The sequence below is a fragment of the Tenrec ecaudatus genome, chromosome 13 (genome assembly GCF_050624435.1).
Source record: "Tenrec ecaudatus isolate mTenEca1 chromosome 13, mTenEca1.hap1, whole genome shotgun sequence".
Lineage (NCBI taxonomy): Eukaryota > Metazoa > Chordata > Mammalia > Afrosoricida > Tenrecidae > Tenrec > Tenrec ecaudatus.
Window position 1 is genome coordinate 74,471,100 of NC_134542.1, and position 20,102 is coordinate 74,491,201.

At 40.9% G+C, this 20,102-nt stretch overlaps 1 protein-coding gene across 2 annotated transcripts in view; it reads left to right on the forward strand.

The window, feature by feature from the left end:
- The window catches only part of GRB14 (growth factor receptor bound protein 14), a 144,905-nt gene that overhangs the window by 105,839 nt on the left and 18,964 nt on the right, over positions 1-20,102 (forward strand). For both annotated transcript variants that reach the window (XM_075529488.1, XM_075529490.1), the window contains 3 exons: positions 12,003-12,124; positions 13,920-13,994; positions 17,441-17,578. In XM_075529488.1, coding sequence (XP_075385603.1) covers positions 12,003-12,124; positions 13,920-13,994; positions 17,441-17,578 — 335 coding nt within the window. The remainder of the gene's footprint in view (positions 1-12,002; positions 12,125-13,919; positions 13,995-17,440; positions 17,579-20,102) is intronic.

The window sequence follows — 20,102 nt, forward strand, 5'->3', positions numbered from 1 at the left end:
GGCCTGTTTTCCACGTAACCACTGGAGGTCACTGTTGCTCACCAGATGTACTTCCCTCCTCCTCTCCTCAGTGGAAGAAGCAGGTGCGGAGTGGGCCTTCCCTTTTCAAACCTCAGGCGCCTGAGAGGGATCCACGTTTGCCCTGCTTCGGTTCTGACTCCCAGTAGAAGCGATGGCGTGAAGCAGCGGCAACTAACACACTACCGTAAGCACCGGCCTGTAGACTCCAGCGGCAGAGGAATTCACTAGATTTCAATGTCATCGCTAGGGGCAGCTGAGACTTGCCGTACGAATGCCATTGTGGAAGAAGCTGCACCCACACTGTCTCTCAGTGGCGGAAGCAACGTGCGGCGAGGAAAGTGTGTACAGCCGCCTGCTGAAGCGGGTCACTTTGTCTGCCTTTTTATTTGTACTTTTAACGGAAGCGCGAGGGTTTTCCCTGTTACCGGGAATGGATTCGTACCTTTACTTTCTGGGCTGTTTCTAACCCACCACCTTAGGACCACCCTCCTCACAAGCAGGAGGGACTGGAAAGTCTTTCGGGAGAGGCAGGGGTGTTCGGCCCGGTTCTGTACAGAGAACTGTGTGGACCTGGCCAGAGCCGGGCGGAGGCACCGAGTGCCCAGTGGTATGTGCAACTGGAGACAGGACGGATGATGATGCCATCAGCGATGTCGCCTTCTAACTACCTGCTTCCTGAGCTCCGCTCTCACCACCTCCATCCTACAGTGTTGGTTACCCTCACCACTGACTGGTCTTCTTGCCTCCACGCGTCCCAGAATTCTCCCTCAGTGCTTAGACTTAATGCTGCTGTGGAAAATTTTCATAATGGGGGTCGTAGGCCTATGACCTGACTACCTGCACATGTCCTCAACCTTGTGCCTCACCCCTCTCTCCTGGTACTTCATGAGTTCCGCACCTGCCTGTACATCCGTCCCTCCAGGTGTGCACTGCAGTGTTGCTGCTCCTCAGCTTCTCTGTTCGTCTGGCGAACCCGCGCTGCATGTTTCAAGAGTTGCTTATTGCAGTCGAAAATAACTTTTAACCACTTTGCCTTTCCAGAAAATGTCTATGAAAACAGTGGCCAGAAGATAATTCCAACCTGTCCAAGTGAGCAGATACACTAGGGCCGAAATCTGGGGCCAGAAAGAGAAAGGCAGTTGGACCTCTCCCATCCCCCCACCCCCTTAACCTTGTTCTGTAGCTTTGGTTCTCATGTCTCCATTAAAAGCAACAACAAAAACCAGTTGTTGAGACATTCCCATTCCGGGGGGTCTCGTGTGGTGTAGCATAGAACTGTTCCAGAGGATTTCCAAAGCTGTGGTATTTTGGGACCAGAACACCAAGCCTTTCCTGGAGGTGCCTCTGGATAGGGTTGAACTGCAAACCATCCAGTTAGTAATTGAGTGCTTAACGGTTTGCACCACTTAGGGCCGATAGCACGCCCAACCCACGCCTCATTCCACTGCCGTCGCTGCTGTTCCGATTCCTAGTGAGCCTCTAGGGAAGAGTAACACTCTCTTCAGGAGGGGAAAGCTTCATCTTCCTCCCATGGAGCTGCTGGTGAGTTTGAACCACGGACTTTAAATGATCAGCCCAACATTAATTCATGATGCTATTTGACATAGATGCTCGTTCCAACTCCCAGCTCACCGCCGTTCTGTCAAGCCTCACTTCTGGCGAGCCCAGAGGACAGAGTGGAACTACTCCTCTGGGTTTCTGAAACTGTGACTCCTTCCCGTGGTGGGAAAAGTCATCTTTCTCCCGTGGATTGGCTGGTGATTTCAGACTGCCGACCACAGGGTAACTCACTGTGTCACCGAGCTCTTTCTACATCCGGTAGGAAACTGCAAATCCCACAAACCACGGAGTGGTACCAGAGGCACGCGTGCTGTTCGTCACAGATTTTGTCCTAAGTAAATGTTATAGGTGGATATGGTAGAAAAGCAAATTTGGAAACGAATTAGATTGTAAAGCTCTTCAGATCAGTACTGATTGTAATATCAATTGACTAGAAAAGTACAACCTAAAGCATAATAATAGTAGAATGCTATAAATCATGGTAGATTTGTAAGATATAATTCTAACCGCCACCCCACCCCTCCCATGGACCATGTTTGTGAAATTTAACACTGATAATGATAAATTTGTATATATCACAATTAGGTATAATGGTGATTGAATGAATGCATATGATACATTACTGAAATGCTGTGGGGAAAATATAAATTCACACACTCTCATAGACTAAGGGAAAAGGCAAAGGCAGAAGGTTACTAACATACTGAGCGTTTAATCCTGGTTAAAGAGTTCCTATGAGTTGGAATTAACACAATGCCAGTGAGTTATTGAGAAGTTTAGGGTAGTGGTATTGTCTCTAAAGTTACTATGATTTTTTAATAGCAATTAATTGAAAGGTGACAGTGTGGTGTGCAAAAGGGAGACAAAATTTGAAGGACTTTTAAAGACTTCATTTCTCATCTTCTTGGAGCTTCCGGTTTGGCCATTTGCCTCTCTTCTGTGCTGCCGAGCCTTTTCCGCAGCCATGCTCACGGTGGCCGTTTTATAAAATAATTAAACTGTAATCCTTTGAGGACTAGGACCTTGTGCACATATGCACCTTTATGCCCTAAGATCTAGAACAAATAGAAGTTGAACTGAATTGCAGTACGTGGTAAGGTATTTGTATCCCACAATTTAAGGGCTGCATTACACGTGTGATAGACATCGAAGATGGAAGAGGCTCAGAAAAGAAGCCACAGGAATTCCACTCTTCCCAGATGGAATTTGACAAGTTTATACCATCCATGTTACAATGGGCAATTTAGGATTTATGGAATCTGGTGGTAAGCTCTTCAGGTGATTAATTCATCAACTTCGAATAATATAATATGCAAACACATTGTGGGAGAAGTCAGGCTTAATCCGACTCCGTGCTGTGATTGGAAAGTCTGGTTCCCGATGCGGACTGTTTGAATTTGCTGAAGAAAGAACTGCAAGGCTCCACAGCCATCAAGCTTAAGTGTCCGGATTTTCCCATGATTGCATTGGGGGAGTTGAACCTGGTGGTGGCAATTTGCCAGGGGCTCCTGCTTGTGTTAAGTCGTTTCTTAGGTTAAGGAAGCTTTTAGAAATGGAGCCCTGTTTCAGTCTTTGCTTCTCCAGTTTTGGTTTTGCTTGGTTGGAGGTTGTTCATTTTTATCTGAAAATAAGACTGACAGAATGTAGGTAGTGTCTACCAAGGACAGAGGAGTACAAGGACCATTTGTCTCCCGGAGTTTCCTGCGACAAAGGTATACGAAGAATTGCTTTCTGGGCGAATTAGAGTTAAAAGCCACTTTTGTTTCTTTTCTTATCAAGTGATGAGAAGAGTGGGGACTCAGATTTCTATTTGAGCTCCACGTTGTAGTTTCAGTGGATTCAGCGAAGAAATCCCACAGAAGGTCACAGGTGAACACTTTCCATTCTTGGAGGACTGAGGTTTTTAAAAAGGCTTTGAAGTTAAATCAACAGTTTTAGAAGAAACTTCTTCCTTTTTTCCCTTTCCCTTCTTCCTCCACTTTTCATGGGAAAACTTCTGGAAATTAGAGTGAAATATTGTGATCATTATGTGGAAATATTTCATCCTATTGCCAGAAGACCTCAAGGAGCATATCAAAAGCAAAAATAAAACCTTAAGCAATATGAAATTCTTGTTTTTTGTTTTAAAATATAGCTTTCTTTTCCCCCCCTTTTAATGCTGCTTTTGATATCTTCTTTTCTCTCTCTTACTCTTTTTGGATAGACTGCTGTGAAATGATTGGAGAGGGCTCTCTTCCTTTCCGTTTTTTCTTTTAACCAACAGATGAGAGGTGTTTGACACTTAGAAACCAGCTCTAGTGCCTGAAAAATGTTTCCAGAACGTTGTTGTTGGCGATTTTCAAGATAGACAAGAATTAGTACAGTTTCAATAATATATCTAATGTATTTTAGATGAATGTTTGAATATACTTACATAAGGTCTTCAAAATAATCATAATGAATTTTAAGTATTCATAATGAATGTATATGAAACTGCCTCAGATCGTTTCTCAAATGGTAAACTCAAAGGGCCCCCAGTTCGAGAAGGAACATGTTTGCTTTTTCTATATTAATTCGATGTTGTAAATTACTTAGGAGCCATTAATTAGCTAAAATCTGTTCGGCTTGCTTATGCACTTGGGCTGTTAATTGCAGGGACAGCAGTTCGAAACCACTAACCGCTCCTCTGAAGAAAGATGAGGCTATTTGCTCCCATGGTTGCAGTCCTGGGAACCCACAGGGACAGATCTACCCTGTCTCACAGGGCCACTTTAAGTCAGAATCAACTCAGTGGTAGAGGAGCCAGGAAAAAGGCTTATGGAGAGTCAATAGGATCTAGTGTTTACTCCCCTCCCCCGCCCCCCTCCAATTTTCTCCCATCTCAGTGATATTTCACGGCTGGGCCTATGCAAGAAAAAGTTGCCCCTCACGAAAATAGGTCACCTACCCTGAAGCACTTTTCTTTTCCTCTCCAAGTAGTTCATCTGTGCAGCTTATGTCTTGATGCTTAACTTTCTGCCTGCGAAGGTCTGAGTTTGGTTAGATAACTGCAAGGAAAAAATTAACACCAATATTCTGCAAGATGTTATTACCACATGTTTTTCATAAGTAACACTCCCACATTAATAATGCGCCTGTCCGTATCATGCGTGGCAGAGCCTCGTTAATAGCGTTGAGGGGCTGCGCAGGTGGCAAAAATGTACAACGTGTGCGATTTGTGTGAAAATACAGTGGTAGTTGGCAATCAATTATTCTTCCCAGGGTGAGTCAGGGTACTCCAGCATCATCTCTTACTGAGGCTTTGTGGAAGAACGATACATGACAGCGCGTCCAAATTGGGCTGACGTGTCCCTGTAAAATAACATTGAATATCATGTTATTTTGAGGGGAAAGAAGAGTCTATATGATAGGGAAGTTCGAGCGCGATCACCAGGCCAGTCCGTAAGGAGGAAGAGAGCAGCAGCATTGGCTGTCCGGGATTTCCTCTCTCGGCCTCCTGGGCGCGCCGCTGACAGGAGCAGAAACTGAGGAACGCCTTTCACCTCCTCACTCACGCGCTACACTTTGCTCCTCCATTTGGAGTGTCTCCTTCACGTTAGCAGAACGTTTTCATCATTTCAATGTTATTTGGTATTACCGTTCTGTAAACTTTGCAATACATCTGCCGCCTTTTATTTGCAGATCGTCAGTAAAACTCCTTACTCGATCGCCGCCTTTCTGGTAACTAGCCGCCTTGACCGTTACGTGAACACACTCCTGTGCCTTTCTGAATGCAGTTACCACACCTGTTCAGACGCGCCTTCGCTTTCACACCTCGAGTTTCTTCCCTTGGTTTTGCACAATTCCGTTTCAAATGATTTATATTATTTGCTAAAGAGAGTACGGTTGATTTAATTTTAGGTTTTTCCCTTTATACCATTTTCTTTCATTCAAACTTTGGTGGTTCATTTTTAGTTGAAAATATTTATCGTCCACATTTAAAAAATAAAAGGGTTTGAGGCAACTGAAACGTGAAACATACATGGATGGGAGACAATAGGTTTTATATGATACAGAAATTAAGGAGCAGGAAATAAATAAGCCCACCAGAGAGGGTAAGGACTAAGCTGCTGGTGGAAACTGCCGTGACACGGAGTGATGTTGTGCTGTCCAGCGGAAAATACACGGGCCTGAGGGTGGACATGTGGCTGCCCTGGCCATCCTGGGCATTCTTGTTGTTAGGTACTGTTGAGTGGGTTCCAACTCGTCGTGGCCCAATGCACAAAAGTACAGAAGGCAGCTTGGTCCTGCACCATGCTCACCATAGTAGGGATGCTTAGAGCCCATTGTTGAAGCCGTTCTGTCCATTCCATTGAGGAGCTTCCTCTCTTTTCTTTTTTTAACTGACTGTCTGCTTTACAAAGAATGATGCCCTTTTCCAAAGACTGGTCTCTCTTGATTACATGTCCAAAGTATGTGAGGCAGAGACTCACCATTCTTTCTTCGAAGGAGTGCCCTCGCTGTACTTTTTCCAAGAGATATTTGTTGACTTTACGCTCTCTGATACATTCAATATTTTTTGCCAGTGCTATCGTGCAAAGGCTTCAATTCTTCAATGTCTATACGCATTGTCTTGCTTTCATATGTCTATGAGGCCATTGAAAATGGTAAGCCGGGCACATCTTCAAAGTGACATCTTTGCTCTTAAACACGTTAAAGAGGCCTTTTGCAGTAGATTTGCCCAGTGCAATATGCCATTTAATTTATTGACTGGGTGTTGATTGACAATCTAATTAAATGTAATGCTTGAAAACGAAAATATTTTCTTCATTTATCATGAGGCTCTTTACAAGCTTTTTTTTTTCCTTTATGTCATCAGGTTAGCTATTCCAGACCTCACTCTTATTATCTGTAAGATAACTGTTTTGTTTATTTCCTATTCTTGCTGCAACAAACTACCACAAACATGGTGGCTTAAACAATACATTTATTCACTCGCTTATGGAGGCGGGATGTCCAAAATCACTTGCACTGGGCAGAAGGAATTAGGGGAGAATATATCCCATGCTGCTCTGTCTCCTGGTGGCTTCTAGCTTTCCTGGACCTGTGGCTGCATCACTTTAATTTCTGCCTGTGGTCACACCGCCTTGTCCTATCTGTGTTAAATCAGACACTTGTGATTCCATTTATGCCCCCTGGGAAGATTCAGGAGCTTCTCAAATGCCTTAACTTAATTACTTGTGTATAGTCTTTGCCCAATAAGATAGCCTTTATCGTGTCTACAAACTGGGACCTGCTGTCTTTGGGAGTATAATTCAACTATGAACAGATATTTAAGAATTAAACACAGTAATGGAAAGACATGTAGAAATGTAACTTCCTCGGTTTCTATAACTTTATGTTTATCACTGCTGACTCTTGGTGCCCTGCCTGCTTAGCAGAAAACTCGTGAACCTCCCATTATATATTTGCTTTCTGGATTCTCAGTCTTATTGGGGCCAATAATTAGTTGAGCTACTGTGAGTTCAGATTTTAAATGTTCCAGAACAACGGAATTCTCCCCAAACTTTGGTCAGTCATGTAGGTCTCGAGGGATGTTCCCGCAATTCTTTTATTTTTCAATCTTTTGATTGGGGGCTTGTACAAATTGTGTCAAGCACATTTGTACATTTGTTGCCATCATCATTCTCAAAATATTTTCTTTCTACTTGAGCCCTTGGTATCAGCTCATTTTCCCCCTCCCAACCCTCCCTAGCTCATGAACCCTTGATAAGTTATAAATTATTATTCTTTTGTCATGTTTTACACAGTCTGATATTTCCCTTCACCCACTTTTCTGTTGTCCATCCCCCAGGGAGGGGGTTGTATGTAAATCATTGTGATCAGTTCCCCCTTTCTACCCAACATTTCCCCTTCCACTCCTGGTATCGCTACTCGCATTATTGGTCCTGAGGAGTTTATCTGTCCTGGATTCCCCGTGTTTCCAGCTCATATCTGTACCTGTGTGCATGCTCTGGTCTAGCCAGATTTTTAAGGTAGAATTGGGATCATGATAGGTGTGTGTGTTGGGGGGAAGCATTCAAAACTAGAGGAGAGTTGTATGTTTCATCGTTGCTACACTGCACCCTGACTGGCTCGTCTCCTCCCGCGACCCTTCCCTTAGGGGTGTCCAGTGGCCGACACATGGCTCTGGGCCCCACTCCGCCCTCCCCCCATTCACAGCGATATGAATTTTTGTTCTGTGATGCCTATCCACGCAAGTCTTGATCAACTCCTTTCTTCATGTTGTGGAGGAAACTCATACTCTGTGCGCTAATGGGCTGTATTCTCAAGTATGTATTTCAGGGACCCTTCTGTCCATGGTCCCCTCTTAATCCTTCCACGTTCTTGCAGAAATGAAGAACTGCAGGTGCTATGGGTTCATCTGCTGAAGATTATATCGATCATTGCTTTCCCACCATGTAGGATACAGAGCCTCTGTGGGAAACCAGAACTCTCCGAAGGCCACACTCTGATTTGAGCCGCACAGTCCTGCTTGAGCTCACCTAGTTTTGTCTTGGTTTGTTTTTTCATCATCTCTCCATTCCAAAGGAGTTCTAGATCTGGAAAGGGACAAGATGTGAGGCTCTTGGAAACAATCGCATCCATGTACTATCTAACGCATTCTCAATTTCCACTCCAGTCTCCCTCCAGTCCCTTGAGAGTATCTCCTTTCCTGGCATACGGGTGTGGCTCCCTGTCTCAGGCAATGGAGGAGGGACCAGCCCTGAGTCAGCTCTAGCAATTGCATCTGACAATTCATAAAATCAACCGTGCTCTTCACAAGCCAAGAATATGCCTCTCTGTCACTCTCTTTCTCTATTATGTATCTTGTGGGCAATCACATGCTGTGCTCTTAGTGGTAGAGGAGAGGAAGGACACACAGGTTGGCAAAATATCTTGCACCATTGTTAATATCATGAATTTCCCCCCTGCAAAAGTTGTCAAGGATATAGATTTATTGCATAGGCCGTACCAGGTTTAGTAATGTGTACCTGTGTCTCAGAAGCTTGAGCAGACCCCTGGCCTATGAGAGAAGTATGCACAGGAAGGATATACGGGTGGGTAGGGAGGCACTTTCCCAGCCAGCATCTTCGTGCTCCCTGGATCTCCTTCCATGTCATGCCTCTTTCAGACTTCCAGCCTCATCAACCGGAACGTAAGCCTTCCGAGTGCTTAGGCCAAGAACTTCGTTGTCTTCTGTGGTTCTTTCCTTGGTTTTAGTCCATACCCATTTTATTAGCAAATTCTGATCTGGCTCTGCCTTAAAAGTATTTCCAAAATCTGTTCACATCTTATCATGTCAATTGCTACTATTCCAGACCAAACCTCAGTACTTCTCCCTTGGCTGATTGCGTTAGCCCATTGAACTGGCCTCCCTACTCGTTTTCTAGCCTTTTAAAACCATGTCTGCATTCAACGGCCAGTGTTCTTACATAAAAGATAAGTCACTTCCTGTCACTCTGCATAAAATGACTTCTCAACAACCTTAGAAGAGAAGCCAACGTTCTTGCTCTGAACTTTACGTATGAATCAGAGAGAAAATAATCAACAGAGAGGTTCAAAAAGTTCTTGGAAAAATGGAATTAAAAGATAATGGATTTTTTTCCCCAAGTGCTTTTCAAAGCACCTTCATATAATCCTGCAGCTCATTAGCAGTACTTCTCTAACCCCTTCTGGTCTACCGGGTCCTCTGTTTTGCTCATTCAGCTTCAACCACATTGATGTTCTTGCTGTGCTGCAAACATCCTAGGTTGGATCTTATCTAGTATCACCTTTGTTCTTGACCTTCTGCTCGCTTGGGTAGCTACTTGGCTCATGCCTTCTTCTCCTTTGAGTCTTTGTTAAAACATTACTTTCTCAATGAGGCCTTCCCTAGCAGGCTATTGAAAATATATTGATTTCCCTTTGCTCTCAGTATATCCTCTCTCTTCCCTGCTACCCCCATCCCATAGTGTTTCTTGCACCTTTTAAAGTTTACCTTTGTTTTCTCCTAACCTAGATGCCAGCTCCATGAAGGCAGTACATTTTGGCTGTCCTGTCCACTAAAACATTTCTAGCCCCTAGGTGAATATTACCAATTCCTAAATGACAGATAGTTCAGTGTTTAACTACCTACCAAAAGGTTGATGGTTTGAATCCACCCAGAAGTGCCTCAGAAGATAGGTCTTGGTGAAAGGCCATCGCCTTGAAGACCCGATAGAGCTGCCTTATTCTGCCACGTGGGGTTACCAGGGTTAGAATTCAATCAGTGACCGCTGATAACAGCAACACATTATAAGAATTCTGTGGGGAGGGTCATTGGGTGGATAAATGACATGGTATCTGTCAGACTGTAAGTTTGCATTTAATCCATGACAAGTAAGAAGTAGAGGAGCTTTCTTTGAGCAGAGTGACACTGATACAAATGTTAGTATATTTGCTGTGCCATGATTGTCCAGGTTGGGTTGAAAGAATAAGACACTCGATGCCTGAAGAGTGCTTGCTTCTGTGTGAGGTAATGATCTGCAGTGGGTGGTGGCAGTGGGTTAGAGGGTTCTTGGTTGTCGGAGCCATACTGAGCAGAGACAGATCAGGAGTAGAGGCAGAGCCAGACGCGCAGGTGAGTTTCAGTTCTACCTTTCCTGGAGAAGTGACAAACATGACACTAACAGTCACACACAGAGGGACTTTTAGAACGAGAAGGAATTTTGAAGGGGGAAGAAAGCAGCAGCTGAACGGGAACCTGAGCTTTTAGCTGGAGTTACGGTAATTCGTTTTGAAAAGGTAAAGAAGGGAAGAGTTGAGCCAAAGACTGAGTCTGGTTAGGAAGAAGATGCAACGGGAGCCAGTTATTGAGACTGAAAAGGAGCAGTCTGGGTTCGGAACAGACCTCCAAGTGTTGATTTACACTTAGCTCTAACTCATTCATATTCATTGAACCCTCTTACAAGAACTGCTTTTCAGATGAATAAGCTTCTGTTTAAGTATGACATTACTCTCAAGGGTCCGGGTGTTGTAGGTCACAGATCACTACTGAGTATTGAATTTAGGAGACACGGATTCTTTTCAAAAAGGTCCTCGAAGCATCTAAAAGAGCAGAGAATTTTTACATTCCCCCCAAAAGGGCTTTATAGGCTTTATTTAGTCTTTTCCATTTCCTGATTTGCCTTAATTATGCAATTGTTTTCAGCCTTTTACTGAAGTATACCATACATTAAGCCATGTGGGCACTTCGTATGTGGACATCTTGATGAAATCACAGATATTGCATATTCGCAAGCTACCAACAACTCGATGAAGAAGCAGACTATGACTCATAGCTCAGTGCACTCACTTGTACCCCCACTCATGCTCCCTGGTGTCCAATAACTGAGACTCATGTTGCCCACTTCAACCTTATGGACATGGAATCCTATGCAAACAATATGTGCTCTCTGAGTCCGGCTACTGGTCATTGACTCATTTTCAACATTAGCATTTGGGAGATTTCCAATTTATGTGTTATGAACATCAAAACTTCTTACTAATATAGCAATTTTGCATATTATGTTTACTTCTATAAAACTGCTGTACTTTACCTAAGTGACTTTCCTATTGTCTTTTTTCCCTACCAAATCATTGTCATAATCAGTATTAACTATATTTTCTTCAATTTAGCTTTGAAAATATGAAGTATGTTGAAATCTTAGGTTTCTTAAAAATTCATATTTGCTTTCCTTTTAAAAATATCACTTTTAGCATCTCTTAATTTTTCTTAACTATGCAGATGATATATTTTAGATGCATACCGAACCTGTCTAAATTCTCCCTATTTATTGTGTTGAATTGTCCCATCTTGACATCGTATTTTTATTTTGGTGACATGATGAGGTGGAGAAACAGAATAGCTTCCATATTCTTAATGCATGTTTGCAGGTTTGTTATCAAAAATTTAAGTGGCAAAGCAATAAAAGGAGACCAAGTATTAGTAAAGGAGTCCTGCTGGTCTAAAGGTTAAGTGCTTGGATGGTATCAGAAAAGCTGATAGTTCAAACCCACCCAGTTGGCTCTAAGGATGACAAACCTGGCAATCCACTCTCATCAAGACTGTAGCCTGTAACATCCAATCGGGGCCAGGTCTGTTACTATGGTAACTAGGTCAATATGGGCTGAAATCTGCTCCATGACTGTAATAGCAGCAATTAGTAAAAAAGCGCACTGTGATCTTTTAGGTTACTCCCTTTTTTCTGGGTTATAGTTGGTTTACTTTTAAAATCAACATTACTAATTCCAACTTGATGGGAAATTTCATTAGTCTCGCCATTTCAGAAGTGAGTTGATATTGTTACACTTAATAAGGATACATGCATAATACTTTATATGTAGCTAGTTGTATAAATGTAAATATATGCATCCATCTCTATCTCTGAATCTATGACCTATTCATTCAACATTCTTTACAGAAAGAACAATAGAAGATCATGAACTAGTGATCGACGTGCTATCTAATTGGGGAATGGAAGAAGAGAATAAGCTATACTTTAGAAAAAATTATGCCAAATATGAATTCTTTAAAAACCCAATGGTAAGTGAAATTCACAGTAATGATTTTAGAGAAAAAATATCAATTAGATTTTTCTAATTTTTATTCTGAGACGTGAGACTCTTTTCTGTCAATCTTTATTTGGCAAATTGTACATAAGGTGTCTGGTATTTAAATTATAGCCGTTTGTCTTCTCTAACAATATCTACAGCATCATTCTGAGAAGTTCAGATACAGAAGGAATATTTTTAGCCATGCTGGCAAAATCTGATATGAAAAAATGATAAAATTAAGAAATACTAAGAAACCTAGTTGTTAGAGCTACTCCCTTTTATTCCAATTTGGAGTAAACAAAGAGTTAGGTATTTGATTTGGAGAGTAGTTTATTATATTCGGACATATTACAAAAAATACCATGCTTACTACTTTTCACAAAGTTTAGGGAATTTAAATTAAAAAGCATTCTAAAGTAAAAGCAAGTTGGCAATTGTTGGGAGTGTTGTAACTTGGTCATAAATTTAAGATCGACAGGAAGCTTGTTGTTGCAAACGATTTTGTTTTCATTGCAATAATTACTGAGCCAAGTCCAAATGAGATAAGGACCAGTGCATTATCTGGTAAATACCACTTTCATTGTGGTTCTCTTTAAAAGAAAATAAATGTCTGTTACATTCTAATGAAGACTGGGGATGTGGAGAAGTCAGAATAGCCTCTGGGCTCATTATTTTAAATTGTTTTTGCCTTCGCAGCTGTAGCATATTTTTGCACTAAGTTTGGGATAATTGGATTGAAATGATCCTTTATGAAAAATATATGATACACACCATAATAGAGTATTTTCAAACCTTGAAAGACCCCTTATGTTCTCTTTCATTTTAACTGGCTAATAGAACCATAATGGGATGATCTTTGACAAAATAAAAGAAAGCATTCTCATGAAAATTAAATAGAATTAGAATTTGAAGGGACAGTGTTTTCTTTCTTGTAAATCTTTATTAAACACCAGCAGTTAAAAGTCACACTGAAGGAAATATGGATGCACGCGCGTTCGTTATTTAAATAAGGCTGGGCATATTCATTTCATAGACCTAGAAGAGTTGTTCTCCACTGGGAACAGCCAATTTAGCAGTCTGAATGTCTGCAGACATGTCTGGCTATTGTAACCGGCGGTGGTGCTAGTAGCTACCAGTAAGGGATGCTGCTCCCCAGCCTGCAATGCACAGGGACGGCCTCCCAATCACAATGTCAATAAAGCTGCTACTGGAAAATGCTGTCCTAGAAAAGGGGTAGTACAATATGTTTTTTCCAAACTTTTCTTATACTGAAAATTACTTGAGGGAAAGCAAGGGATACTTGTTTAAAATACAGCATCTAGGTCCTACTCAGGCCTACTGGGTTACATAAACTCCAGGAAACGGCATGGGAATTCCTATTTCGGTAATGGCTCTGGTGGTTTTTACAATCAAACAAGTGTAAAATGTGGGAGGTAGTCAATAGGACTGGGCTTTCAGGACCCTGGCCCTAGGTGACTTTCTTGCCCCTCCCTCTTCTGGGCTGTGACTTAGGGAGCGGTCACAGGTATTGCCCAGTGTAGGGCAGTATTAGGGGCTCAGGCTAGGGAGGCAATACTTAGATGCTGCTCCAGAGCTCCTCATGACCATTCTGTCTCCTATGAGTGCAGAAGTTTGTGTTTTCAAAAACACTTTGGGAGACTTTTAGGCACACTGGCTTACGCACATTGATTTGATGACTCTTTGCTTCGCACGACTTTATTAGCTGTAACTGAACCTTTTCCTAGCATGGGTATGGGATAACTTAACGTGAATCTTTTTGTCAGTATTTTTTTCCAGAGCATATGGTGTCTTTTGCAACCGAAACCAATGGTGAAATATCCCCCACACAGATTTTGCAGGTACAATATATATTTTATTCACTGTGGAGCGGAAATGGAGGGAATTTGAGATCCTTAGTTTTACATACTCTGATTCTGAAGTGTGATGCTGTGGACAAGTACTGTTCCCTTGGAGGTAAAACTACCAAGGGAACAAAATCCAAAACCTGAGGAACGAGTGCCTGAAACCAATAACCCCCACCTAACAGTGTTTCCCAGTGTACAGCTTTGTGCCTAAATAGATTCCACAATGCTGGAGGATTAAAAACACAAACAAAAACCGATATTCTTCTTAATTTTAGCCAGTGTCCTAAGGATTTTAAACATTTCAAAATGTGTACCAGGAAAGGAAATTAGTAGAGCTTTGCTCTGCAGTGTGCTTAAAGATTTTTCCTTTGCGCAAATGAGAGTTCTCAACAAACTGTAGACATTTTACTATTATTTGCCTGGTGCTTGTTTTGTACTCATTCCCTGATGAAACATTTAGCAATTAAGTGCCTGAAAGGATGGACAAGATCTCTGTTTAATTTTACATTTGTGTCACAGCTCTGATGAAAATACTTGCATAGAATGGTGAAGTTTTCTTAGCCGAATTAAGAATACCGGTTACCTAATTAATCATCTTGATTTAGTGTCAATTAGGTTCATTTCTTCCAAACCGGGATTGGCTTGAAGTCATTATTTTCTGAGAAATTTTCATTACTATAAGCAAATGACCTTAGCTATTTTTTTAAGAAGAAGTTTAGCTCAATTTCATATCAAAAGCTCTGTGGCGGTTGTTAATAAGCTAATGTTAAACAATGTCTTCTTAACAGTGGGTGTTGGAACTAAGCCCTGGGCATCTCCAAACCCCTCTACATTCTGTGATCTTTAATGAAGAAAACTTTTCATATTTCTGCTATAGTTATTGCCTTTTAAAATATTGGGTAGACATATCTATCAAAGACTTCTTGTGTATGAGCTTTTTAATAGGTTGTATTTTATTTTAGCATATCAGAATATTTTAGAAACATGATTAGTCTCAGGAGATTTTTCTCAAAACTGCTGAGGTTTTGTGAAAAATAACAGTTGGCCGAATATTACAGTGGGGGTGGGTGGGTGACTAGTGGTGGTGGTGGTGGTGAGCACAGCTTCTTGGGCCCCCAGATTTCAGCTCTCTGAAGGCTTCCGTTACTGTGTTAGAACAAGACGGTGGGTTGGATTTTTCCTTCCTCCTCCTCAGAATGCTCCTCTATCATACTGATAACACTTTTATGTTAAATTATAAAAAACAAGAAAAATCGTAGACTTCGGAATCTGATAGCCCTGCATATGCCCCTGACCTCTTCTCTCCACTGAGGCAATGTTTTCAATTTTTAAAAGATTTCTCTTCTTTCTAGTGTGACCTCTTTGACTCTCCTTTTAAAATTTAATTGGCTTGATTTAATAACTTGGAAAGCACTCAAACTAAAAAAACCTACTAGCCTGTTTTGCATGTCAATTAATTAATATCTGTGGATCATTAAATTAAAAAATTTTAATCATTTTATACTGAAAACAAAACAAAACACAAATGCATGTACTCTCAACATTTCCCCAGAGTAGCTTTTAAAATGTTATTGCTTTAGCAGGTCATTTCTTTTCCTCCCAGTTTTTCCATTTTGCATTTGTTTATTCAGAGGGTTTCTGTTTTCTTCTTTTAATGAGGCACTAATGCATTTCCACCATCTCATTAAGGAAGCTGAGCACAGCCACTCGGCTGCTGCTGTTCCCTCTTGTTTTCCTGACCAGCACACGCCTACTGTCTCAGTTCATTATGACTGCAAAACAAGCTATTCCCAAATGCAACGGCCTAAAATGCTTCCTCACAGCTTGCTAAACATTTTTGTGCATCAGGAATTTGGGAAGAGGCAGGTGAGCCTGATGTACATGGATTTTGGCTCTGGATGGAGTCCCCCTTTTCAAGAAGCCCTTTTCCCGCTCCATGTCTGCCACCTCAGTGCTTATTGGTCTCTCTCATTGTCTACATGATTTTTTTCCACCTCCAGGGCCATCCCAGTTGGCGTGAGCTTCTACCACATGGTAGTCTCGGGAGTCACATTTCTTTGATGTGGCAGGGGACTTCCAAAAGTCAAGAAGTTGAAGCCACCAGGCTGGTGACGGTCTACTTCTAGAACTGGTAGAAGAGTGATAATTCCACCATATTCTTTTAGAGCAGTCCCAGCCTCATCCAGGTTCAAGTGAGTGGAGAAACAGACCCCACCCCTCGTTGGTTCTATCACACCAGGCCACTTGGCAGAGGAGCCTGCGTGATGGAACAGAGACTGTGCAGTATCCTTTGGAAATGACCACTTGCCACATCCACCCACGGCGGAGAGCCGCAGACAGCAGAGCACAGATGGTACCCCTCGTGCTGCTCTGGAGAGGAGAACGTGGCCTCACTTCCCTCTAAACAACTGGCATCAGGATGGTGGTCTTACTTATTCCCAAAATGATGCTATGATAATAGTAACGTTAGCCGAATGCAAGTTTTTCCAATGGGTCTTCATAAGGCTTATAGTTTTCCTTATTGTCCAAGAACTGATTACTTAAGAAAAGTATATTATGTGAACACATTTTTGTTTGGAACTTGTCTTTCTTTTTCAATAAGTCAGATAATCATCTGACTTATTTTTTTTTTTGTCTTGTGGATACACAGCTGACCCCTGCAAAACACAGGCCTTAGGGTTGCTGACCTCCTACCCGGTGCAGTCAAAATTCCTCAGAGGATTTTTGATTCCCCAAATGTGACTAAAACTAGTCTACTTTTATCAGAACCTTACTAAAAACCTAAGTAATCAATTAACACATGTTTTATACATATATTGCACATGGTACCCACACATTAGCTGCAGTTTTAACACAAGTTAAAAGTTATTTTGCAAAAAGTGCAAGGTTTGGGGGCCAACTGGTGTGGTGACAATGTAGATTCCCCACTGTCCTTTCTTTCCCCCTACAATGGCCCTTAAGCCGGACTCATTCGTCTTAGATAGGTGGGAAGCCCCAGGTGCACATGTTAGTCTCCATATGAAGCACTTCGCCTTCTTGTACGTCATGAGTTTGCTTCTTGGGAGCTACTTTTAGTGTCCCTGGGGATCCAGTGGTGTTATCCATTAAGTTTAGGGTACTGCACGAAACACGATGAAAAAATACTGCGGACCCTAAGAGAGCTCCTTCGACTGTGACATCAGAGTGGCAGGTGAGACAAACTGCTCACGCGGAGTTGGTGCCCATCACTCAGGTTTTCTAGACAATCGGTGAATAAGTGAACCTGTGTAGTTTGAACTTGGGTTACACGAGGGCCAACTTGTTCTTTCATTTCTGTCGTGGTGTAAATGGTACCAAGGCTGTTTGAATGTACATGTTCCTATTTGAAATCCTGACACTGTGATAAGGCTGCCATGTCCATTGTTTCATAACAGTATCAACATGTTTAATTTTTCCATCAGATGTTTCTCAGTTCAAGCACTTATCCTGAAATCCATGGCTTCTTACATGCAAAAGAACAAGGAAAGAAGTCCTGGAAAAAGATTTACTTCCTTCTAAGAAGATCTGGTTTATATTTTTCTACTAAAGGGACATCAAAGGTAAGTTGACATGACAACGATGTGTCTTGAAATGGAACATGAGTTTGACATTCAAATGGATTTTGCTTTGTTGTATTTAAAACATGATTCCTTAAATCCAAGTTTTAAAACATTTCTTTTGTTGTCCAAACATTGAACAGATTGATTCCAAATCTAATAAACATTATCTCTTACCAGTTTCAGAATACATCTTTCGATTAAGTCTAAATACTCTGATTATGGTATAATTTAGACTGCTCATTTCTATTCCACATTCTCCCCCCCCCCATTCCTCTTTTTCTTTTATTTTTTAAAAGTTCTTTTTAGTGTTTGTTTTATTTTCTTATGCATGTTGTAAGTACCTGCAAAAATGTATGTTGTGATGCGGACTAGATCTGTGCCTGTGCACGTACGCGCAGTTACATGAATACAGACAGGCATGCAGATGAAGGAGCTTCAAGAAATTTGTGCCCGAATTTGAAATATTTTAAAATTCTGTTACTGTCAAGCTTTTTGAAGCTCCCTCATGTGCACATACACACTTGAACACAGTCTGCATTTATATGTTGTCTAGTCTATCTGTCTTATGCTTTATAGTATTTACTTCTCATCCAGTACATTGATGCCTTTCACGTAAAAATACGTTCGAGAGTTTTAATGAGAGGTTCTTTGAATTCGATTTTCATGTACAGATAATCTCTGCCTTAAAATGTGTTCAAGTTACAGCAAACCGCACCTGCAGTCGTCTGGGTTTGGTTGGTATTTTTTTTTTTAGTTGTTCAGTTTATCCTTAGTAATACGTGATGCATACAGTGTTTCATCCCATAATTTGTTGATGCTATTCTTTGTAAGCGCTTATGCAGTACTTTTAAGCTTAGGCAAAAGATTGAATCTGTAAAGATATTTATAATACAAAGCAATGATAATGAAGACTTGGGGAACGAAAAAGGAAGGTGCTCAATTTTTCTCTGACCGGACTTTATCGGAATGGAGCCATTGGGGTCAGAGCAGAACCCGGTTCGAAGGCAGGAGTTATCTGTGCATGGTTTTGCAGATGACACGGTTGGTTCTTTACAGGCAGCCTGTCATTTCTCTCTCTCGTTTCCCTTCTGTTTGTTATTACTCTGGGTGCTCGGTGATCTCTCTACCATATTCCTAGACTTGTTAAAATATGTAATCTATTAAACTTTACTTGATTATCATCAGATACTTTCAACTCATAAACTCTTAGTTTTCTCCTGTACTGAAAATGTTTATTATTTACTTAACTTATTTCTTCTTCATTCTTATTATTTGACCCTTTTAAGTTTTTAGCAGCATTTTCAGATTTTATTCCATAATTCTTAATTTCCTCCACATTTCCCTCATTTTTTACATCCTTATGCTTGATTCTAGTGATTTCCCATCTGTATTGCAACTGGTTAATTCTCTTTTCAGCTGTACAAATTCTTCTTTTCAAAGGAAATTTTAATTTTTTGCCTTACATATATACATTTGCTTCTGAGTGGACAATGTATTTTTCTTTGTTTTTCAGTTTTATTAGCATTATATTCTCAATCCAAAGATGCTTTCCCCTGATTTGTTCTTTTGAATAGTATAAATATAATTTATAAAATTATTTTTCCGTTTTCTCTGTTACTTTTTTACCCTATCACTGTTGTCAGGTATCATCAAGTCGGTTCTCACTCAGAAGAGACTGAGTCTGCTGACTCTCATGGCGATACTTCCTATCTGCTTTGTAGTCTTTGTTGAGCATGAATTACTTATCTAAGACATTCATCTTCATTGTGTTATCTGTTAGGCTGTGTGCATTGCCAAACACCAGTCTTGGTTTTTTGTTTTTCATTATGGAACCAAGATTTCAAAAATTTGATTAGCCATGATTTAAATATGCTTTCAAAAATATTACTAAAAAGCTATTAACTTAATAATGACATTAATTTGCTATGTTTATAAATATAAAATCTTCATTCTTAATGTCAAAAGCTTGAGTTAAGCCTTTGAAGAATGGCTAATGTATAGGTAACTTGAGGTCAGAGGAGAGTCTTTCAGGTGTAAGAAAGGCGGGGCAAAAATACCTTTCGGAAGGTAAAATGACTAACATTAGGAAAGTACCACTTGATTAAATAGTTTCAATATATTTAACTTTGGGAAATCATTAAAATGTTTTTTAAACATTTTATTAGGGGCTCATACAACTCATCACAATCCATACATATACCTACATCAATTGTATAAAGCACATCTGTACATTCCTTGCCCTAATCATTTTCTTTTTTTTTCACATTTTATTAAGGGCTCATACAACTCTTAATCACAATCCATACATATATATACATTAATTGTATAAAGCACATCCATACATTCTTTGCCCTAATCATTTTCAAAGCATCTGCTCTCCACCCAAGCCCTTTTCATCAGGTCGTCTTTTTTTTTCCCCTCCCTCCCCGCTCCCCCCTCCCTCATGAGCCCTTGATAATTTATAGATTGTTATTTTGTCATATCTTGCCCTATCTGGAGTCTCCCTTTACCCCCTTCTCTGCCG